This window comes from Physcomitrium patens, chromosome 1 (assembly GCF_059467195.1).
Source record: "Physcomitrium patens ecotype Gransden chromosome 1, ASM5946719v1, whole genome shotgun sequence".
Classification (NCBI taxonomy): Eukaryota; Viridiplantae; Streptophyta; class Bryopsida; order Funariales; family Funariaceae; genus Physcomitrium; species Physcomitrium patens.
The window spans coordinates 21,871,937-21,895,910 of record NC_143410.1 but is presented as its reverse complement, the minus strand read 5'-3'; the positions used below and the strand labels follow the sequence as shown (position 1 = coordinate 21,895,910).

Here is a 23,974-nt window from a genome sequence, read left to right as displayed (position 1 = left end):
TATTACTTTAAAACAAATTGAATAACATAATAGGGCTAAAGAACAAACAAACAACATTATAAATAATCTAGAGGAGTTATAAAAGAATATGACAATATGGAATTTTAATTTATCTTTTAAATGAGAGATACTTTGAATTCTAACTCAGATTACTTGAAAAAAATTAACAAATAAGTTTAAACTAGTTATAGAACAATCAAGCTTAATAACTTGTTTGGAGAAAGGTAAGAAAATTGTAAAATACAAGAACCTCAATTTTATGTGGTTGCATAATCAAGTAGTCAATAGGAGTTGTTATAAATTTAGTTGCATACAAGAAAAAAATAATTTAGATCAACTATAATCATGTCCTGATTTGATGTTGAATTTATTTTGGAATAAAATACAAAGTCAAAGAGTGTCCTTCTATGATCATCTTAAAAAAAAAAAAAAAAAAACACTTTATATTGGCCAAAGAACCAACGTCAAACTGTAAGTTTCTTCTATCAAAAAGCCACCACAGTAATAAGCAATTAATAGAATAGTTAATGAGAATTGAAGCAAAAATACGTGCAAACTCCTTACTAAGCAATATAAGCATGTGCAATTAAAGAAAAACCAAATAATGAGGTAAATTAGTGAATTACAAATTAATTTTTATTACACCAATATCATAAAATATAATACTAAAGATAGCAATTAAATTACCAATCTTGACTAAAATCTTATTTTTTATCATCTTTATTAGAAAGAAAAAAATCTACAAAATAGAATAGGTCTAACATTTGCAAATCTTGATATTCTAAAAAATCAAGACAACCTCAAATTAATATTGCCAAATCTATCTTTGCAATCTTAGATTACAATTAATCCAAATTATACAAAGTGTAGTAATCTACTATCTAAATTAACTAGAATCATTTACATAACACTCATATGTATTTTTGGAATAAGACTAACTAAGTTTAATCAATAAGACAAAGTTCAATACACTAACCACATTGTTAATAACTAAAGTAAAAGGCCATATATTAATGAAAGGAGATCCAAAAATCTTAAATGTTATTGGCAATGCTCACACTTCACCTTATAGTTCGATATTTAAGAAGATTCTTCAAAGTCCCTAAAGAACCATGGTTTTTACATAACCAAAATAAGGCATGACCAAATTTACAAATTTATCATTGAAAATGATTTACTATTATTATTATTGTAAAGAAGAGGTTTTAAGACTTGTAGAGTGACCATAGCATTAGCAAAAATAGAAATATGACTAAAATTTTTAATAAGCAAGAAATAAAATAATACACAATTATAAAAATTATTATCCAACTAAGAGAATACTTAGGAATTTCTAATAAATAGTAATAAGATTATAAAAAAATATATTTTAGAAATAAAATACTATTTTATAATCTCAAGATCTTGGTAATATCTCATAGCTAAGAATTTGATTTCATATTCTAAAGTCAATTCTATACGCTACAAAAAAACCTAAGTAGGATTGAAGTAGAAAGGATGTGTATTTTAATAGAAATATATATTAAATATTTAATAATAAAATTAAGATCTTTTATGGATAAAAAAATATTATGAATTATTATAAAAAATATTTTAAAAAACTCATAGGAGGTTGCAAAATTTTATAATCCAATAAGTATAAAAAATAAAAATAAAAAAATAAAAAATTGATACAATCTTGCAAAAGTGGTATTTAGACATGTGACATGAATTTTTAGAAGAAATTTACTGAATTTTTAATTTAAATAATTTATTATGATTTTTTTTCTAAATTTTATCAATGTTTATATTATTCAAGTAAGTATCATGATTCTATTGAAAATTTATTATTTAGAATTCTTTTTTCTAAGATGTCCAAAAAAATAAATTTAAGGCTTATTCAATCCTTTAGATTATAATAACTGCACTAAGTTATTAAATACATAGAAAAATGAAATTTATGACTCAAATTCTTTTAGACAATCATAACTATTACACTATAAATATGACTTAAGGTGCAATGTGTAGCTTAAGATTAGTCATTTATGAAAAAAAAATAGTTAGTAAACTTCAAATTTAATATCTCCTATTATTCCTTAAAATTAGGAATGTATATATTTAGTACAATTCATGTTTTTTTACTTGTAAATATTCATATTAAACTTCAAAAAGATAGCAATAATTTTTTTAAAAATTATACAAAAAATTGTAATATATAAAATACAAAATAAGGAATTTATGTCTATAGAATAAGCTTTGAATTAATTTAATCGTCTTGGTAATAATACTAGTATCTAAATATGTTTGTAAAACTATTATTTAGAACCTTAGTAAAGATATACTTCCACCTAAGACAAATAATTGATTAGAATATAAAGTTAAAATGTTACCTTATTTCTAAAATTTATTTTTTTAGGTATATAAATCTATTATGCTTATTCGAAATTCCATATGATATACTTTGTGTATCTGAATAAAAAGAAAAATAATTAAGATTTCAAAATATCTAAATGTTTTTGGTTATGATTAAATATTGTCTAAAGTACTAACTAGCTCCAAAACAATTACAAATCCTTTACAATCTAAAAGTGTGCACGGCTCTAAAAGAATAATTGGAATGATCATATCAAAAAATTCTTAATAGAAAAGACAAGGTGATTTCTTGTTAGAATTTTTACAAGTTAAAACTTTGATATGAATATTTATTATTATATAAATAATAATTTATTGTACTTTTAAATAATTTAGTTACAAAAAGTGTATTTTTATTTAATATTTATATATATAAAATGACTAAAAAACTAAAATAATCAAATCGTAATGATTATGATAGGACTTTGTAGAAATTAACCAAAGATATTATCAAGAAATAATTAAACAATGGAATGACTTTTTATTTGGCTAAGACAAATCTTGAATGGACAATTGATTAATAAGAGTTGGAATGTAGAAAATAATTTGTTGGAATTTTAAAAATTTGCATAGTTGCTTGATAACTTATATATTTCTAAAAAAGAACAAAAGTAAAAAAATATATAATTATAGATTAAGTTTAAACATGTTTTCTATTTTGTTCTTAATATTTACTCTTAGGTCTAAAAATTCTTTACTTTTTATTATTAAAACACCAACTAAATTAATATTTAGAGTTTTTTTGTACGAAATATAAATTTATTTTTAATACATGCATATATAATTGATTTTTACTTTTTAAAGTGATTTATTAATACAATTTTTAATTTTCTTAGACAAACATATTATCTTAATATCCTTAGTAGTCAATTAATTTTTTAATTTTTTATTTATTGATATAAAATCTTAAGAGTCATTTTATATTTTCATAAAATTTACCAATATCTTATTATTGTTTTAGAATTAAAACACTTAGTCAACCATTAAGATCATGTTTTAAATGATACAATTTTTTTAGATCAATATTCAAATAGTGTAATACTCACTAATTATGGATTAAAAAATTGGGTTTCTACAAAAAAATAAAAAAATAAAAAAATCAACAATTGAGTTCTAATGGACAAAATATCCAAGGAAGTGATGCAACATAGTGATTGTTTTGTTTCCACACTTTGCAAATAGTGTGGTACACACTAATTACAGATATTAATGTAGCATGATGATGCAGTGTGAAGGGAACTTGATAACACCAATGAAGCCGCTCACAGAGAACTTTATCTATTTTATAGTTCATATTTTTGAAAGTGTGACATAATAAATTTTCAACAGTGCTAATAATCTCAACCAATAAAAGGTTTTTGTAAACAAACACTATATATATATATATTCAATCAAAAATTGGTAATTATGTACATAATGCCTACTTAGAACCAACTCCAAAGAATCAACATTGTTGATTATTATTTTTTATTCTATATAAATATTAATATTATCTCCTGCAAAGACATTCTTCCTTCTCACATTTTTTGGCTCAACCTTCAGTAAGACGAAAGTGTCACTTTTTGCTTAAAAATCACATGTCATAATCTCAGTATAAAAACATAAGTCATAGTGTAAAACATTTCAAATATACATATATATATATGTATATATATTGTACAACTAGTAGAAACATGTGCTATTGGGTAAAAAAAAACTTTAAAAGCTTTTTAGAGCAGTCTCTTCCAAACTATATGGCCTTTGAAAGCTCCAAATTTATGTACTCCTATGTTCCATGTATTTCCTTCTTTACAGCCAATGAGAAGACTTCTTTGTCTCTTTGGCTTAGAACTTAATTGGTTTATAAATACATAAATAAATAAATAAATAAATATTAATGTGGTTTCAATCACCATGGTTGACAAGTCCTAACAGCAGAGTGGCTTCATCGAACGGCGAGGGGAGGCCATGGGCCCATACTCTCACAACTCTGGGGGCAATGCCACTTCACAACTCCTATTTTTAGGCCCATGCCCCATATCCGCGAGTCACCGTTCGATGCCGCCCGCCCGCCCGCCCGCCCGCCCGCCCGACCTGGGTCCTCCCTCCTCGCGTTTCGTTTCGTGTTTTTGGCTTTGGCGGGGTTCCATCCCATCATCCCCATTCCCATTCATTCGCGCTCATAGTGGTAGAGTAGTAGATCCATGCTCTGCTCTGCTTACGTCGCGGATTCGCCTCCTCCTCGTCCTTAACAGTGGAGTGGACTAGATCGATCTCCGCCCTCGGATTGGATTCGCAACGCCGCACCATCTCCTCATCTCCGTGCCACCCTCCCTCCCGCCCTCCCTCCCTGCGCCTCGACCAATCTGCTGCCAAGCCTTCATCGGAGCATCCTGCGCATCCCAGGGCATCATCAGTTGAGCGGTGGATTGATTCCTGGACAGAAAAACCAACAACCCGTTGGTTGATTCCCCCTTCGAGTTTAACTGCTTGTGATGGTTCGCTTTTTCTGACAACGATAATCAGGTGAAACTTCTGAGTATGGCCATGGCGATGACCTTGGATGGCGGGATTGTTCTGCCGGAGCCCGTATTTGCCTGAACCTAAGAAACGCCAACGCTGTCATGGAATTAAGTTGTCTTTATTTTCTCCTCGCCATTGTTGTTGTGAGCTATGCACTTTTTGGAGGATTTTGATCAGCTACATGCAGAGCTTGAATACACACTGTAGCCATTCGTGTGCTGTTGTGGTGACTGATCAATCCTGTGTTTGCTCGGTGTGTTTTTATTTTGTTTTTATTTTGTGTTTCCCCCCTCCTGCTCATAATCTTTGATATCTCAATTTCTTACATTGGTTTTTAGGATCACTAAGCAGCGAACAGCTGAAGTGCCTATTGGAATTCTAGATCTGGGTTCTTAGGGTTTTGTGTGTCACGTGTGGAGATCGCATTTCCGTTCTAGGAGTGGAGTGGGCTGGGATAGTAAGATTGGGAAGTCGGAAATTCTGATGATGTTTGCTGCGAAGGACTCGCATTTCAGTGAAAGGGTGGAGATTCAAGAGTTGTGTGCCAAGTCAGGAGGGGAAGAATTCTCTGGGTATTGCGAAGGAATCAGTATTGCAAATTGACAGATTCAATGAATTGCCGATCTGCTGAGAATGTGATGCACAAGACAGGGCAAATAACCTACTGCTTGACTTCACTGCATGGATTGAAGGACGCTTTTTAAGCCCAGGCCCCTATCCGCTTTCTTCATGAGCTCCTGTGCACTGCGTTAGGGTTTGCAATCTAGTTCACGCCTCAAGGTATTGTGGGTACGACGAAACCACATCTTCTACATTATCCACGGCAAAATGGCAGCTGTTCGGTGGAAGAAGATAAGTTATGTGGCCTCTGGAATGGCAAATTGTCGGAAATGCTTGTTGGCATCCAGCCCGAGATCACCGAAAACCAGTAGGCTTTTAACTGCCTCTTCATGCTCTTTCGGTAGCTCGTCGGTTCCTTCTACTGCTGCCCCTGCACAATGTGAACATGAATATTTTCGATCTTTCAGCACGCTATTACCAGTTGCTGGTTCTTTCGGAGGTGTTGATAACAATTCCAAAATGCTTCACATTGCATTTGAACGAGGGAAGATTCAAGAAGCCAAGTTTCATGTGGGAGGGTTGCGAGCACAGAAACGCACGAGATCCAAGGGTTTCCAAGCCCATGCTATATGCGCGCGCTGCCGCACCCCATTAGCTGCCTCTGTGGCATCAACTCACCCTACGCCTGACTTTGTGATGACTTGCTCCAGTTGTGGCAGCACCGAATCTCTTGTGATCATTCAATCGGAAGGGACAGCTGACGAGACCTCTGCCAGCGCACAAGGCAAGGGCACTGGTAATGGTTCCAGAAATCCGATCTCCTCACTCTCGATTGTAGACGATGCCCAATTCCGTGAAACCGTTCAACGCATCTCTCAATGGCAAGCTGCCCGAAGAGGAGGATATAGTGATGTTCCTCAGCATTGGCATCAAGGTGCAGGTTCGGCGTCACCTCCTATGGGTGGTGTTGTGCAAGTAGCTCCTGGTCCTACATGTCCTCCCAACACCAACCTCGTCCGAGTGCACGCTGCAACAGGAGGCTCAGGGGGATCCGGGGGTTCTGGTTCGAGGGACTCCTGGGGTGGATCTTTTCTTGGGAAGGACCTTCCCACTCCAAGAGAAATTTGTCAAGCTTTGGACAAGTTTGTTGTGGGACAGGAGCGGGCTAAAAAGGTATGTGCACACTTCTCTTTGTGTATCTTAAACATGAGCATTTTTGTCCTATTTTTTGGCTTTGCTGGTGGTGGTGCACAGTAAAGCAGTTCATTTTTTGGTATGTTTTGATGGCGTTTTGGACGGTTATTATACTCATTTGATGTGTTAGGATTCACCGTATTTTTCTACCGATTTTAGGAGCCTTTCCTATCAACCTTACTAGGATGTGTATTAAGTTCATACGAATTGATTAAAGGAGTATAATATAGGCATTTAGACTGCATGCTACGTAAACACTTTTTGTTGTCTTATTGGGAGATTTTAGAGGGGAATACGAAAAATACTAGATCAACGCATACAACAGGCGATGTTCTTGTTCTTCTCAGATACTGTCCGTGGCGGTCTACAATCACTACAAACGTATCTACCATGAATCTGTGCAGAAAGGCAGTGTGAAGCTTACAAATGAGGGGTATTTTCGACATGATAAATGTGATAGTCTTTTGTTTTATGATACTTCTATTGATTTCTTCGTTGTTTTCGGAAATTGCATTCCATCGGATTTGTAAAGCTGCTTTATTATGTAACGCCTTTATTTCTAGCATAGAGTAGTCGACGAGCTGTAAAATCTTGCTCTTTGTGGAAGACCATCTTAGTATGATTAGTTAATTAAGAAGACTGAGAATTTAATGTGAATTGTTAGGTTCTGTTTATCTAAATTCATGAGGTACAATTGTAGGTTCAGTATGTCTGGCGTCGAAGGTGAAGAAGACGATGTTGTAGAATTGGAGAAGAGTAATGTTCTTCTCATGGGTCCTACTGGATCTGGTACGTTCAGAGATTATCGCCTTGTAAATCTGCTTTGAAACTGGTAGTACAGACCTCTATCACTGTTCAAGTTTGAGTCCGAATGCTAAGTTTGTTGTCTTTCAGTTGGTGATCGCCAGTTCGCACGCAGACAGCTCAACTCAAGAGACGCTTAAGTTTGATTCTTCTCTGACAGGGAAAACCCTCCTTGCCAAAACCTTGGCCAGATTCGTTAATGTACCTTTTATCATTGCTGATGCTACAACGCTTACCCAGGTAGCCGTATCACAACACCTAGTTTGGAGTTAGAATTAGATCAGATGTGGAAAATGAACCTGAAACTTCTTTTTCTTTTACAGTTTTTCGGTATATGTCGTAGTGGATTGTTTATATTGATAGCTTACACCTGTAATTTGGCATTTTGTAAGCTAGCGTGGGATATCATGTAGTCCAAGTAACTTTTGGCTACGTGCAGGCAGGATATGTTGGAGAGGATGTTGAGTCTATTCTTTACAAACTCTTGATGGTATGTTCCTTATGTAGACCTTAGAATCACTTCATCTATTTATTCTCCAATATCCATTATCCACTGCATGGCTGTATTTTGATTAGTTGTGATCCAAAAGTACTGATAATAATCAGGTTATGATGAAAACCAGGTCTTCATGTATCTAATGATTATGTTTTTGAGACTCGTTTATTTGTTGGTTGGCTGAACGCATTGTTGCAGGCAGCTGAATTCAATGTTCCAGCTGCTCAGCAGGGTATCGTGTACATTGATGAAGTGGACAAAATTACTAAAAAGGTATGCTTGATTCCCGCAGAATGAACGGCATATCGTCTCTTAGTTGATGGATTTTCTCTTTGGTAACATAGAATTGTAGGACAGGATTTATGTGTCTCCTCTCATGGCTTGACAGCTTGTACATATCTGAGTAACCTTCCCTAGTTAAAAGCTGGTCCTTATCATGTAGCAATTATTATATCATTGGCTGTGAATCCACCCGCATAGTTTAGTATTGACAACGTTTGGTTGATCCAGGCAGAGAGTGTGAGCATTAGCCGAGACGTATCTGGTGAAGGCGTTCAGCAGGCGCTATTAAAGATGCTGGAAGGGACTGTAGGTTCCTCTTTGTTTCTCAATTTATATTAGTTCATTTCATAACTTATCTGTATTTCCTGCAAAAGTGGAACTAATTATTTGCATTCAGATATGACAGAAGGATTTTTCTTTTTCTTTTTTCCTTTTTTTTTCTTTTCTTTTTGATTTATTTAGTATGCTGTGATACAGATTGTTAATGTTCCAGAGAAAGGAGCACGGAAACATCCAAGGGGGGATCATATCCAGGTGCCCTGAGTTTTGATAATTTGTGATTATGGAAGCATGTCTCTTATGTGCTCAGTTATTTGTCTGGGTAATTTTCATATTAAATGGGAAATAGTTGTTATCTTTGGCCCCAGATTCTGCCACTTTTCTTGTGAGGTTCTGCTTCATGGTGGGTTTCTATACCCAGGTTATGTCTTCTCTGCTATCGTAACATGGCAGCATCTATTTTGGCTAGACATTTACCTGAGCAGTGTAAGTTATGCAGATTGATACCAAGGATATTCTTTTCATATGTGGAGGTGCTTTTATCGAACTTGCGAAAACTGTTGCAGAGCGGTAAACTTTGTTATGCTTTAAGAAAAGTGTCGAACTATTGATATATGTGATTATTTGATGAACTTGGTGTTGAGACGCAAACTAAGTGGGACATTATGTTGTTTCAAGAGCGATTCCATGAAGCTGGAACTCCATGCTGTCAGCAAAATCGTATGGCTGTGATATCTAATTCATTTGTAATTCGTATACCTTTTTGTTTCAGGAAACAAGATTCGTCAATTGGATTTGGATCACCTGTTCGTGCCAGTATGAGGGGGAACAAGCTAACCGACTCTGCCATTACTTCTTCTTTGCTAGAAATGGTACAAGACATTCTGCAGAACACTGTTGTTTTACTGTCATGTGCCACTTACAATTCCCGTACTGCCTGGAGCTTGTGCATGAGGTTCTTGTATATGCTTTCACAATCTTTGGTCATTTTACAGACTTACTAGGTTTTTAAAGCTATGTTGGATAACTCCCCTGAATATCTTCAATGGGTAGTCGAACGTTTTCCTGTTCTTTGGTTCTTATTTCATAAATAATGCAATGTGGTTTTGCTGTGCAGGTGGAGAGCAGCGATTTGATCTCCTATGGTTTGATTCCTGAGTTCATCGGACGGTTTCCCGTTCTAGTTAGTCTTTCTGCACTTAACGAAGACCAGCTGGTTCAGGTAATAATCGTTTCTTGAATGCCAGACGTACTCAATAAAAGATAGAATGATGGTTTATTTTTGAGCCCTGAAGCCAGAATGCTGTTTGAAAGTTCTTAAATTTGTTGCTAGTTAAGCGTATTTTGATATGTTCCGCATTAGACGGTGGATATTTGTTCACGATTGCTGCTCTGTTACAGGTCCTCACAGAACCTCGGAATGCTCTTGGCAAACAGTACAAGAAGATGTTTTCCATGAATAATGTAAGTGTTTAGTCCACCCCAAATTATTTGTGTCCCGAACTAAAAATCTGACTATCAGCAAATGTAGAAGTTGGCATTTCGTAAACAGGTGCTTTGACAAGGGCAACGAATGGTGAAGTAGTTGGTTTTTATCCTTAAGAAGTAGGTGTGAATGCTTGTATTTGTTGCCTCCTGTTGCTTATTTTTTTTAAAAATATTTATTTGGAGTGACATACATTATGAACACGACTTGTGCATGGTTCTGCCAGGTAAAACTCCATTACACTGATGGAGCTTTGCGAAGAATTGCTCAGAAGGCTATTGTGAAAAATACTGGTGCTCGTGGACTGAGATCCATAATGGAAACACTCCTTACTGAAGCAATGTACCAGGTTGGTTTATTTCAATTCACATATTCCAGCGTTCGTGAATCAGCCGTTATGTTAAGAGCTTTTTGTTCTGTTCTTTCTACCTTACAGTCACTTCCGACATTGCTAGAGAAAATCGAGCTTTCCAAAGGAATAAAATGTATGTTTCTATCTATATCCAGAGATGGGACTGAGTATTGTTTTTCAACTTGGATGGCGTCTGCTGCCAGGTACCGGATACTATCTTGAATAGAGACGAGCATGTAGATGCTGTAGTACTGGATGAGGAGGCTGTAGGAGCACCTGATGGAAATGGAGAACGTGCAAAAATTTTGCGTGGCAAGGGTGCATTAGATTTCTTTTTAGGAAATCAGAAAAGATCAAACAAGGTAAGGAGCGTCGCAGGCTTTGATGGCCGGCGCCCCTCCATGATAGTAAGCCTCAAGAATTTATTACAACTATCAAAACCTCGCGACGACTTATCTGAAACTGTTCCTTGGTCTCACATTGAAATCTGTTCACTACGTCGACTTTCCAGATATGATGACTATGGCACGCTTAGATTTTTGTGTGCAATTATGACATGTGTGCAATTAGGATGCTAGGATATAGGATTCTAGAATCTGACCAAGGATGGCAGTTGTCGATTTCTCACTCTAGGCTTAACCTTGGCTTTTCTGTCTATAATTGCAGCAAAGTAGACCCCAAATGACTTCAAAAGAAGAGGTTGAGGGTGAAACGCATTCGGAAGTGTCTCCAAGGGCGGTAAACTCGTAAAGTAGTGTTGGGAATTGTACAGGTTTGGGTGGGTATTATTTGAATAAGGTGTGCAATATACTTGACTATTGAGGTTACAATTCCAAAACTGTCAGTACCAGATTAATGCAAGTTTTTTCATCCTTAGAAACAGAGGTATGATGAGTATTTGGCAGGATTAATCTGGGCCTGAAATATATGTGTCACTATTCTTTGGGTACTTCAGTTCTGGGGGAATGTTGGTACACTATTCTGGATATTTTTTTGTTAGAAGGTGGGGGTTGGAGTCATAGTGTATGCGCACAATGAGAAAATTTCGAGATGATTGTAGCTACAAGGCGAAATTTTGATGAGCGTTATAAGATGCCTACAAGACGAACGGTCAGTTTGGTAGACAGTGTTCGCTTGCAGGATTGTGAAATAGGGTATGTTCTGTGTTGCAGTATTTCTTTCAGGACTTATGGTCATCTTTCGCAAATACCAAAACAATATCAAATTGATCAGTAAGACACATTTAGTTGATACTTGCTTCAATCTCTCTTTCTTCATCAGAGTTGCGATAAGGCACAAGCGTAAAATAGAGCAATGCAACCTCATAACCAATCGGGAAAGTGGAAAAAGATGCAATACTTTTCACCTCGAAAGATGCTTAAAAATCAAATTCTCTACTTTACTAGTCAGTTATCAAGGAATTGATGAGGTGAACTGCAAATGAAGTAGAAGACAAACCTACTGATGAGATAACAGAACTTTTGGCTATTTGGCAGAAGGAAAGCTTTCTCCACACATCTGGAACAAAAATACCAAAAGCTGATGGGCTCAGCAAGACGAAATGAGTGACCATGCGGCTAAAAAAACCTCCAATTCCAGACGGCTAACCTTCACAGATTTGCTTGCGGCTGCAAACATTCTTGATCGTTTCTTGACACTCGTATTATGGAAAGTAACAAAGCTTCCGACATTCCTAGATCAATCAGTTTCTCAAACAAAACCAGGCTTCTAGTCTTCATCGAGACCAAAAACTTGTATATATACACAAGTCTCTGGGTTCAAGCATAGGATTTGGGCTCACTGATCGTTCATTCCCAACAATCCAAACTGTCCTGATGCTCATTGAAAGGAAACGACTCCTTGAATCGTCCATGCTTCCTCTGCATCGGTTGAAACGATGAAGTGCAAACCAGATCCTCCGCAAATCGTCTGTAGCATCTTCAATAGAAGGTAAAGAATAAAAGACGGTTACGAAAAGCTAGCTCTGTTTCGAACGTCAAACTTGGACAGGGTTTCTTGGGCAGCCAGAGTATCCGGGTGATCGATTCCCAGCATGACAGTTCGTATATTGATACAAGTGCGACAGAGTTCCTTTCCAGATTCGTATTGACAGCCTCTTAGCAAGAGCTTCGCTCGCGCCTCTAGCAGCAGAGCTTTCAGGAGGGTCAGGTCTTGCCATACATACTCGTCCACCTGAGAGCAGAGGAAATTAAAGAAAGGTTGGGAACAAGCAGCAATATTTGAAACAGTATTCTGACTTTGAAAGTTGTGATACCCAGGTGTCTAAGAGCTGTGGTATGTTCCAAAGTTGGAATCATCGACAACGGGGCCGACACAGAAAGCGCAAACTACAAAACAAAAATTGCATGAAGATTGCCCTAGATGCAGCCATACCTGATGCGATGGACCACTATTGCCACGCCTCCAGCACAGGGACCGATCCCAGCGATCCTGAATCTGGGAAACGTAAGATTTCTCAACGTCCTCTAACATCTCATAACAAAGGCGTAACACCTCCAGGGCAGCCGTGCAGCGCGAGAAATTGTTGAAGGCACGAATTGCCAGTGGCATCACAAGGCGTCTTGTAAAGTCAAGGAGATCTGGCGCTTGAAATTCCACCACAGCCGGGTCGCTGCCATAACGACAAACTAAGTAAGCTGCAGCCCAGAACTGATCATAATTGTGAACAACACTGCCGCTCTTCAGAATGGCACGCACAAAGGACCGAGCCGCTATCGCGCCTCCCCTCTTTTGACAATAAACCTGTCAAATCACCCCGATGTAACCCTTTAAGTAGCTGAAGATGGAAGATGATGATCAATCGCTGAAATGCAGCGCTATGTATTTCAAGGTGTCTGGAATTAAAAACCTAAACCTGGTAAACATGGGTCGTAGAAGATGCCTCACCTGGATGATGTCAGGGAAATAGAGACAATCGGGGCGCATGGAGGCGCGCGCAAGGCCAAGCCTGGTCAAGAGGTCTCTGGCATCAGCCTCGGTGTGTGCATTTGTTTTGGATATCCAGCAGCTTAACATCTTTTTGGTCCGCCCCCCGAGCTCCTTCTTGAGCTTTTTGGCAGCCAATGTGAGGAGCGAGAGGGGACAAGGTGCGGGCCCAAACCATCCGCCAACATACGCCATGAAAATTGCAAGGCTTTTGGCACCGCTCGCACCCCCCATAAGATTAAAGCAAACGTCCAGAAGCTTCACCAAAAATGGGTTACAGCGCAACACCACGTCGTCTCTCTCGATGGAGAAAGTTCGCTTGGTATCGATTGTCCCCATCTTTGCAAGAATCTCCGAGGGTTTCATGTTGAATTCGTTGATGAGCCTCCCGACGATGGCTAACCCGAATGGGAGACGACGGAGTTTGTCCTCGAATTCTTTGAACTTGTCAATTTGTTGGACAGAGAACGATCTTTCCGACTTCTTCCCGTCACGCATGAGGGTGAGTGCTTCAAAGCTCGACAAGTAGGGCAGCTCAAAAGTATCCAGGTGCATGACGCGAGGGAGACGAGTGGTAATAATGACGTGCGTTGCGCTTCCTGGTCGAGGTAACAGTTCTGAGAGCTCCCGCCCATCCCACGAGTCGCGCTCCATATCCAAATTGTCGATGACGAGAAGGTAGGGAATGTCTTTCTGCAGCTCATGTCGCACCCTCTGCAGTGCTTCTGCCTCCTGCTCATCGAACGACTGCATTCGCCTCCTTTCTGACCCCGGTCCAGTCTCCGTACCCACATTCACACCCAACAGAGTGGACAGATTCAAATAGCTTTGCCGGAGGTACCGAGACTCCCCGCCCACCCATAGCACCATCCTATATTTTTGTGCATGCCTGTAGCAAAATTCTAAAGCGAGCTCAGACTTCCCAATTCCAGGAATTCCCGTCACAATGCACGTCTGAGTATACCTGGTTCTGTCACCCTCTCTTTTCCGATCCGCCGAGTCTCGCCGCTTCTCGCGAACTTGAGAGCTTGGCCGTCGGGCTCCACTTCGCCGAGTTCCGGCATGGTCCCTTCCTCGCTCCCCCTCGCTTTGATTCGAAACCTCGTCGTGATTCTCGCTGTCATAATTCGAAAGCCTCGGTTCTGTCTCCTCACCTTCACCAGCTTTACTAGAGACGTCACTCCTTCGTGACGGTAGGGTTTGTGCCGCTACTGGCGGCGCTTGAGTATTAGCAAACAAAATCTTCTCCAAAAGCTTCAACTCTTTCTCCCTTCCTGCGAAGTAGACATTCCTCGGCCACGGTATCTCCTCTGTCGCTGCTCGCTCTATCCGGATTTTCTCGCTGTCCGTGATGCTGGTCCGTCCCAACTTCGACCCCACTATACTCACTATCTGCTGAATGCTCTCCCTCCAATTCTTCCTGTACGCTTCCACTCGCCAATCCTCCACCATGAGGAGCCCCTTCACCGCTTCCAACCAGCCATCCTCCTCGCCCATGTAAACTTTCCAAAGCTCCCCTCCTTCGACCTCCCAGATGTCCCCCTGCTTCTCCACGATGTCTCTCACCAGGCAGTCAGGGGGCGCAACATCAAAAAACACCGGCACCAAGTTCCCCCGGTCCCGAAAGATGGTCAGCTCCTCAATTGTGTAAGGATTCTTGAACGCGTTCCGGGAGATGAGCACCACGCCGAACGTTGCCGAATGCAGGATTCCCCGAGCAATGTCGTGGCTACGCTGGTCCGCATACAGAGATCGGTCCGCAGAGAAACACGCCAATCCGTGCAGCTCCAGCTCCGCGTGCATCCATTTGGAGTACCTGAGCAGCAACGGATCACCCCCGAACATGCCGATGTAGACGTCACAACTCCGCGGGTGCGTTGCGGATCCCGGCGACAACGAAATTCTAGGCGCATCCAACTTCCCCTCCGTGGTCGATTCCTGCGTCGATGCCGACGATACAACGGGAACCCCATCCTTGGACTTCTGATACTCTAACGCGAAAGAATTTCGTCGAGTGGCGTCCCGATTCACGGGCACGTTCAGGGCCGCCCCAGGCAAGGACTGCAAGGGAATCTCATTCCGCAGCACGTCGCCCGGTGTGCAGAACGACGTGCTCGCGCTGCTGGAGAGATAATCTCCCGTATCTGGCGTGAGAAACCCTGATCGATCCGATTCGGTGACATAATGCAGCGGGGATGTGGCAGACGAAGGCAATGCAAATGGAGGCGGAGACTGAGGAGTGTGACACTCCGTTGGCGCACCATGAGAATAAATCGTCGACGGCGTCAGTGTCAAGGGAGTACTCGATGCAGTCAAGGGGTTCACGAATGAGAGGGTTTGGTCAGGACGTAAAGATAGCGGTATAAGGTCTAGTAAGGGTCCTCCAGATCTTGCATCGGAAGGGTTCCGAATTTCTGGAAGAGCAGACTTGGATTCAGAATGCGAGAGAGGAAGTAAGGACTCGATTGAAGGGGGAAGAGAGGAGAATGACGGGGAAGATTGTTTTGGGCTGGAAGTCAGGTGCTCGAAGGAAGAGTACACCGGAGAGTTGGTAGAGATTTCGGGGCCAGCGCGAGAGATGGCAGGGGTGTACGAGTCCAACGCCAATGCAAAGCGGGCTTTTCCCGTGACGCTGGTTGGAGAGAAAAGCTCATCGGGATCGAATGACGGTACCGATGATTCACTATGGCGACGATCTGGTGGGCGGATTTCGTGGCTAGAAGAAGCATTTCTAGGGGGGAAAGTGAGAGATAGGAGCAGCGTCGACGGTTGGTCGCAGGCTTCTCTACGCCCACGAGAATTTTCGGGGCGCCCAGAGGGCGTCGATTTCCTCGCAGCGGTGCTAGGAGTGTGACCTTCTACCGACAATGGTGGAGTTGCTGAAGAATCCAACGCAGTCGTGTGTATGATTTGAATCAAAGGAGGAGCAAATGATTCTTCGTGAGCTTGAGGTGTTGGTCCCTCACGCTCCAAGTCCATAGATTCAGTATCACCATGCGGTGCCCAAAGACGTCGTCACGGCAATGTCGCTCTCAAGGTCTCAGAATTATTAAGAGCAGCCCGACGAGCGAATGGTCCTCTTCTACTCCCCCAATTGCGCACACCTTGCAGGTGCAGATCAGACTTGAGTGAGGCGGGGTATGCCAATCGACAAATTGCGAGGGGCACGCAACACGATCATCGCTAGGCCAAAGCTCGGGCGAGCCGCCCTTCCAACGTCGTCCATTCCCCTGTATGAATGCTCATTCCGAAAGTCCAATATGAACACTCCCAAACCTATGCTGCAGTGATCTACGCTCAGAACACATTGGCTGTTTGGTTTAAACCACGCGTGCAATATCACGTTACTTGCAATCTCCCTCTAAGTTCATGCCGCGCATATTGCGTATATCACCACATTCCAGTGCCTACACGACGCCGCCGATGGCTTGATCGCGACAGCTGTTGAACTCCTCCCCCGCAGCTGCAAAGTCGTAAACTCGTCTACAGGACAAGCAACAACGACGATCAACACTAAACAGATAGGGGCGCCGCAACCAACAACCCCTAGATGCATTCCAGAAATGTCTATAACCTGTCCTACATCATCTGGATGAGGAAACAACACTGCGGAAAACAAGAGGTTGACCGTGAGCGAGGGCGCCTACTTCCGACAACCGAAGACGCACGCTGCACCAGCGACACGCCGAATGCACCGTAAGGATCCCCGGTGACCAGCCCACGGAGCTTACGAGGCCAACAGAAAGCCTGCGTCGATCTATGGATATCCTGCCGACCCACTTGTTGGACGCTAGGGCGGAACAAAAGTCTCTGGATGCGCGGCTTCGGTGGCTGAAATCTCGGCCGATCTTAATCCACAAACTTTGTCAACGAACAACACAACGTGGCCGTTTCACCTCTCAGCTAAAACTTCTTTTACACAACCCCCAAAGCACCACCGAAACCCCTCACCATGTCTACGGCTCAAAACTATTTGTCTCTATTCGCAGATCGCCTACGACACGCATCATGCCCCCAGCATTGTCCAGTGCGAGACATTCTGGAAACCCTCTTTTGCTGGTCTTTTGGATTCGGAACAGTTAGCCGCACACGATTCATTATTCAGGGCCAAGTTACGTGACTGAGGGAATAGGGGTAGGGGGGCACAGTGCTCGATAAAAAAAAAAAATTATTGTATCCGATGTTCGCCGAGGTATCTTTCGTGCGACGATTTCCGTCTGCTGCAGTTGCAGAGCTGCAACAACAGCAACCATGAGTGGAGATGAATATTCTTGTCGAAGCACGAGACTTGTTCGAGGGATCCAGTTGTCCCGGAAAGCTCTGACAGGACCCAACAGAGTCTTTTGGAGCTTCGAGGTCGATGATTTCGGCCACAGTACAAAGGGCCACATTCAATCCGAGCAACAGGAATTTACTGTGCACTGTGAACGAGGGATTCTTCTTCTTCTACTTCTCCGCACTCGCTGCTGTTCAACACCCCAGCCAGCCAGGCATCCATCCTGCTCCACAAGCCTCCTCCTCCGGGGCCCATTCAAAGTCAATGCTCGCTGACTGAGGAAAATCCCTTAGTTTCTCACAATCCTGGGCTTCTTCATTGTTTGTTCAACACAAAAACTACACTTGACTGTTTCTAGACATGCTTTTTATTTGGGAAAATGAATAGTAACAGCATTCTAATAAAGTTTGATGGTAATTGAGAGTTCTCCCTCTTCAATGGCTTTAGAGATGTTTATTTTTATTTTTATTTTTTTAATTGTTTTTGAGTGAGATGGTATTTTATGTCACAGTTATAATTATGTTTGTTTCCCTGTTTCTTCTATATAGTTTTTTTTTTTAATGTTTTGAAAATAAAACCTTATTCTATTGAATGATTATAATTGGATAGTTTTATTACAAAATAATGTTTGGTAGTTGCCTACCTATAGATAAATTTGAGGTTTTATAAGATGTATAGTTTATGATATTTAAATGTTTTGAATTTTATACATGTGTTTATATAGCTTATGCCAAGTTCTCACCATTTCATTTTTTTTTTTTATAGTTTTAAGTTAGTATATGCTATGACTTTTTTCTACCTACAAACATCTTACATCTTCATGAATTAGATATTCTTATGTCTTCATGAATTAGATGATTTTACCTTCTCAAATAATGTGTAATTTAGAATCAAAGGCTATCACTCTAAGAAACAATTTATATTTGACTCATTAAAATTCTATCTAATATTAAAAATTTAGCCTATACAAATAATTTTCAGTTGTATGATGTTCATATTAATTTTTTTAACTTATTTTTTTTTCTAAAATATAATTTTTTAAAAGTCAAATGAGACTTTAAATTTTTCAACAAAATATTAAACAAAAAGACAAAACACTAATCTTACAAGTTAATATCATGTAACATCCTAAGAACAATATATATTCTAACAAATTATTAAATTGTTGATATTATAAAAATTATTATTAAATTTAAATATTTTATTATGTAGGTGAAAAAAAATCTTAAAATAATTGATTAAAGTTATATAGTGTTTTTTTTGCTTTCAAGTATGTTGTCAACAATATGAATCATAACCTAACTTTAAAGAAATAATGCATTTTTATAATACTTAAAGAGAGAAAGCAAACAAATCAAATATAGATAGAAGATAGTGACTAAAATTGCAATTGTCAAATATAAAGAGACTAGAGGTTTTTGAATTAAGACAAAAATACAAAAAAAACATTGACAAGAGTGAAGAAGGCCTTACTTTTGCCTCTATATATATTATTTAATTATAGAGCTATATGACAATGTTTTATAGGTCATCCAACACATGTCAAATTTGTGAGTCATATGTCTAATTTATAAGCCAATATACATAATGTGCACCTCAAGGCCAACTTATATTACAAGTAATTAGCTTATAAAATAAATAGTCAACATATGCAATATATAGACAACTTATTGATCAAATATTTAAGCTATTAATTACCTAAAAATACTTAAAAAATTAAATCCACGTCTTCAAAGCCTTCAAAAAGCTTTTCTACAAAATATTTTTATACTTACCTTCTTTTATTTTTTATTTTTTAATTCTTCTTATTTTAATAACTGATATATTCATGACATTATCTTCTCTTTTAGAAACAAGTTTCACAAGAAGCAATAATTTTATCTTTAGAAAGTGTAAGATGTTAGAAATTACATTTGTGTCATTGATAAACGAATTTACTCCAATAATTACCTATATGATTAGATAGAAGTAGATAAAAATAGTTTAATTTTATAATATCTTTTAAAGAAGCTTTTTAAAAGCTTTATAAATGCTATTTTGACTTTATACATATTTATAGTTAATTGTAGACTAAAAACTTAGTAAAAAAATTAGCCATGTATTACATGTCTTAATAGATTGTAGAACAAACTGACTATATAGTGCACATATAGATAACTTGCCTTACAAGGTAAAACATTTGTCTAGTAAAGTCAACATTTATTGAAGGTCCTATAGAATATCACCATGTAGCTCTTACTTAGATAATATATATATATATCTATATAAGTAAGAATAAAGCCTTTTTCATTCTTATCAATGCCTTTGTAGTCTTAAGTTTTGTTTCAAGACTTTTTAATCTTCTTATTTTTGGCAATAGCCATTCTAGTTTAACACTATATCATCTTTGAGTGTTTATTTAGTCCTTTTGAATGATGTAAGAGTATATTGAGTTTTTTTATTTTTAAGATTTATGTCCTTGACAATTTGACAAGATTACTAACTTATTATTCTTGTCTTGTTTTAGAAGTGAGTGGATTATTTGACTTCTATTATTTTAAAGGTTGTAGATCACCACCTTTAAATAAATAATTTAATTTTCTAACAATAATTTTTTTCCTTAAAAAGAGTCAATTATCTATTTTATAGAAATTTTATTTGAAATTAGAAATTAGAAATTATTCTCTTTAAATTTAACTTTTTTAATTTAAAAAAAAATTTATAGAAAGAAAGATTATGGATGCTACTTTCAATTGAAGTGAGAATAGATTTGTAACTATTGTAGATCTTTATAAACTTATCAATACTCTAAGAATAGAAATATAATATATTTTTAATATAAATCATAGAAGTATTATTTCTATACATATGAAAAAAAGTCCAGAGTCTATGCCAAAAAGTTATATAATTAAAAGAAGCAAGTAGATTAGCTTCAGAACCAAATGCGAGAAGTCCTGCTTTTACAAGCATAAAAAAGATAAGGATTAATATGCTCAACAATTTTGATGAAAGAAGATAAAAAATTTAGCTCTATTTAAGATTTCATCCTTCCTAATATTCCAATGAAGTTACACAAGTTAGATTTGTATGTACATTTCTATTAGGAAGTACTCCCTTTTAGTTTGTATCTTTGATGGAAAAAAAATTCATGACTTCTTTATGATTTAAATTTATTCTTAGAAGTATTTACAGCTATATTTGGAGAAAGTTACCAAGAAAGGATAGAAAAGATCAAGCTTGTATTGCTACCACAAAGATCATGTTCAACCACCATATATATTATTGAATTTTATAATCTTGCTTGTGACATGGATTGAAATAATAAAGCCTTTATTTATTATTTTTGATATGAATTAAAAGATAACATCAAAGATTTATTGTTAATAATATTAAAAATAGATTTATTAGAGCAATTTATTACTCAAGCCATTACATACAACAATTGACTCTTTGAAAGATGCTAAAAATAAAGATTTTATTGAAGAAGTACAAGTCAAGCTATAGTAATATCTTCAAATTTTTTGAAAGCTTCTTGTCTTGGCTAGAGTCTATGTAAATTGATATGATATCAAGATAGTGAGCCTTTTAAAGAGAATATAGGATCCTTAATTCCAAGAAGATTGTACGAAGCATAATTTTGCTTAAGTGAACTCAAATATAAAAAAAAATAGTCTAAAGATTGAGTACAATTTTTTGATTAATTTCTTTCTTGTACTAAGATGCATTCAACTCTTAGTTCTAATCTCAAATCTAAATCTCTTCTTACTAAAATATCTATAATTTATTTATTACTAACTTAATTTAAGCAAAGTTTATTTCATTGAGTTATAAACTTAAGTTATAAACTTCAAATTGAAAAAGTCAATAAACAAAATTTTAGAAAAATAAGAGCCAAATTATAGAAGAAAAAAAAAGTTCATCACTTGTTGCAACCATTGCCTTCAAAATCCCTATATACAAATTAGTTTAAATTTCTTTTGTGACAAATCTTTTACTTACATGCTAAGAATTATTAGAAAGCTAATAATAAGATCTAGCTTCTGTTAAAATTTTACATTAAAAAAAAAAAAAAATACAAGAAATGGCACCAAAAACCTTAAACCAATCTGGAATCATACCGCCCAAAAACTCTACTAACTCCTCTCTTACAAACTCATATGGATCTCTTTCATGACCATTTTTCTTCTTGCATAGTTAGGCTTTTAGGAAAGCTAACAATATGATCTAGCTTCTCTCTAAATTTCAACCCAAAAAAAATAAAAATTTAGTAAATGACATTGAAAATCACGAATCAATCTTAAAACTTATTACATCAAAATTCCAATGACCCCTCTCCTATAAACTCCTATTTAAGCAATAAAAATAAGATAAAATAAAAAAACCCTTAATGCTAAAATTTCTATCTTAATCTTCTCGAAATATCCGCCGTGAACCACAAAAGATTTGGATATCTATCCTAAAGGACAATACCTTCAAAGCTTGAATAATCCATTTAAGCCAACAATCTCCTATTCTAAATTCCATTCAAATTTGTAAATATATTACCATTATATTCTTCCTTTCTTACAAGTAAATTATCCTTTAAATATCTTTGATGCATTTAAATTAAGTGCATCATAGTAATGATATATTTTAAAGCTTTTATTGAGTAAGAAAAGATTCATCATCATCAAAAAGGTTTAAGCTTATAATATAGAGAATCCAAGCATATTGTTCAACATTGTCCAAAGAAGCAATACAACCACAAAATGACGAGCATGGTTATAAAGAAGATAATTTGTCAAAAAATTAATTTCTCTAATTATAATAAAGATTGTGCATCTGGAAGCTTGTATAACTCTTAGTAAAAGTCTTATTCTCTCCTCAAATTCTTCACCTTGCTTTATAATAGGAGTTTGTTTAGAACTAAAAAATCACTAAGTCTAAGCCTTGTTAGATTCAAGAGCCTTAGCTTGTTTTATACATAAAGACTTTGTCAAAAAATAAGATATATTCTTAGTTAAGAAAATCAAATTTGTGCATGTAAAAGTAATAGATGTTTTTTTGTTATTTTTTGAAAATGTTACACATGAAATTATTCTTTTAGAAGTAATAAGTAGTAGTCATAATAACTTAATAATATTTAATATCATTATATCTCATTTTAATTTAATTATTTTAAGATTTTTGTGGTTAAAAAAGTATAACCCTCAAATAGACTAGATTTATTGCAAGCTTGAGTTTTTTTATAGTTTAGCTTAAGATTCTGCTAGGTAAGTAGAAAACCAAAAGATCAATACATCCAAATCATTATTAATAGGTATAAGAACTTTGATACATGTTGTAAAAGAAGGATCAAATTTTGCTATATATGCCACACCTATTATTAATAAAAAAATATTTCAAGAAGTATTTTAAGCCAATATAAGATAATCAAGATATTTTTGAAAAAAAAAATATAAATATTCTTCTAAAATATTATCCTTATGATTGTTCTATAAATCTTCAAGAAAGAATTCAACCACCATTTGGACTAATCTATAGCCTATCATAAAACGAATTAGCTACATTTGAGGAATAAATTAATGAAAATTTGGCTAAAAATTTCATATGCCATTTTAAATTTTTAATGAAGATTCTTATCTTATTTGTGAAGAAAAAAGATGGATCTTTGTGGATGTGTATAGATTATTGTAGACTCAACAAGAATACCATAAAAAATAAGTATTCTCTATCTTTGATTTCAAAACTTTTTGATGAATTAGATCAAATAAAGATCTACACAAAAATAGATCTACAAAGAACATATAATTTGATACACATTAAAAAAAGAGATGAATAAAAAATTTAAATTTAAACCATGTATGGATATTTTGAATATAATGTCATACCTTTTAGACTCTCAAATGCACCAAATACTTTTTAATATTTAATGAATGATGTCTTTTGTGAATTTCTTCATGATTTTATTATTTTTTATTTATATAGTATTTTAATCTATTCTAAAAAAATAAAAGAGTATAAAGTTCATATTTGTTATATATCAAAAAATATAAAAGGTGCAAGATAATATGCCAAGATGGAAAAGTGAGTATTTCATACTACTCAAATTGACTTCCTAAGATACATCATTTTAAACAATGGTCTTATAACAGATTTAAAGAAGGTTCAAACTATCATAGATTAGAAGATTCTAAAAATATTTAGAAATATGTAATATTTTTTAAAATTTGTCTATTACTATCAAATCTTTATTAAGAATATTTTTCAAGTTGCGGCTCTTCTTGTACACTTCATATGTAAAGACAAACTTGAATAGAATAAAGAAGTTGAAGCTTCTTTTGAAGCCTTGAAGTTAGCATTTATTTTTGCACCAATCTTATATTACATTGACTTTTCAAAGGCAATCTTTATGAAAACAAATGCATGAGAATTTGCTATAGACGT

General features: G+C 36.6%; 2 protein-coding genes across 7 annotated transcripts; one reads left to right on the top strand and one right to left on the bottom strand.

Moving 5' to 3' along the window:
- The first annotated feature begins 4,736 nt into the window (after nt 1-4,736).
- On the top strand, nt 4,737-11,229 carry LOC112291250 (CLP protease regulatory subunit CLPX1, mitochondrial). 6 transcript variants are annotated; one of them, XM_090253401.1, is made up of 15 exons: nt 4,821-4,959; nt 5,409-6,627; nt 6,996-7,081; nt 7,349-7,437; nt 7,613-7,692; nt 7,892-7,942; nt 8,147-8,221; nt 8,459-8,536; nt 8,708-8,764; nt 9,009-9,079; nt 9,282-9,381; nt 9,627-9,731; nt 9,911-9,973; nt 10,222-10,344; nt 10,551-11,070. In XM_090253401.1, the coding sequence occupies exons 2-15, from the start codon at nt 5,722-5,724 to the stop codon at nt 10,923-10,925; spliced, it is 2,259 nt and encodes a 752-aa protein (XP_090109527.1). In that variant the 5' UTR covers nt 4,821-4,959; nt 5,409-5,721; the 3' UTR covers nt 10,926-11,070. The 6 variants fall into 6 exon arrangements, with proteins under 6 accessions (XP_024394173.1, XP_090109527.1, XP_024394205.1 ...); XM_024538437.3 differs by lacking the exon at nt 4,821-4,959 and having other exon boundaries at nt 5,018-6,627; nt 10,551-10,709; nt 11,014-11,229; XM_073536658.2 differs by lacking the exon at nt 4,821-4,959 and having other exon boundaries at nt 5,018-6,627; nt 10,551-10,754; nt 11,014-11,229.
- Nucleotides 11,230-11,688: 459 nt separating this feature from the next.
- Nucleotides 11,689-17,034, bottom strand: LOC112291237 (uncharacterized). The gene is made up of 3 exons (XM_024538384.3): nt 13,255-17,034; nt 12,742-13,110; nt 11,689-12,540 (listed from the first exon to the last, which is right to left on the bottom strand). The coding sequence occupies exons 1-3, from the start codon at nt 16,270-16,272 to the stop codon at nt 12,316-12,318; spliced, it is 3,612 nt and encodes a 1,203-aa protein (XP_024394152.1). The 5' UTR covers nt 16,273-17,034; the 3' UTR covers nt 11,689-12,315.
- Nucleotides 17,035-23,974: the final 6,940 nt, after the last annotated feature.

What these genes read in the sequence shown, in the direction of transcription:
- LOC112291250 (XM_024538405.3), top strand. Translation starts at nt 5,722, where the DNA reads ATGGCAGCTGTTCGGTGGAAGAAGATAAGTTATGTGGCCTCTGGAATG. An exon ending in ACGAAGACCAGCTGGTTCAG is followed by an intron (nt 9,732 to 9,910) that starts GTAATAATCGTT and finishes GCTCTGTTACAG; the next exon opens with GTCCTCACAGAACCTCGGAA. An exon ending in AGATGTTTTCCATGAATAAT is followed by an intron (nt 9,974 to 10,221) that starts GTAAGTGTTTAG and finishes TGGTTCTGCCAG; the next exon opens with GTAAAACTCCATTACACTGA.
- LOC112291237 (XM_024538384.3), bottom strand. Translation starts at nt 16,272, where the DNA reads ATGGACTTGGAGCGTGAGGGACCAACACCTCAAGCTCACGAAGAATCA. An exon ending in ATTTCCCTGACATCATCCAG is followed by an intron (nt 13,111 to 13,254) that starts GTGAGGCATCTT and finishes GTGATTTGACAG; the next exon opens with GTTTATTGTCAAAAGAGGGG. An exon ending in ATAGTGGTCCATCGCATCAG is followed by an intron (nt 12,541 to 12,741) that starts GTATGGCTGCAT and finishes CTCTGCTCTCAG; the next exon opens with GTGGACGAGTATGTATGGCA.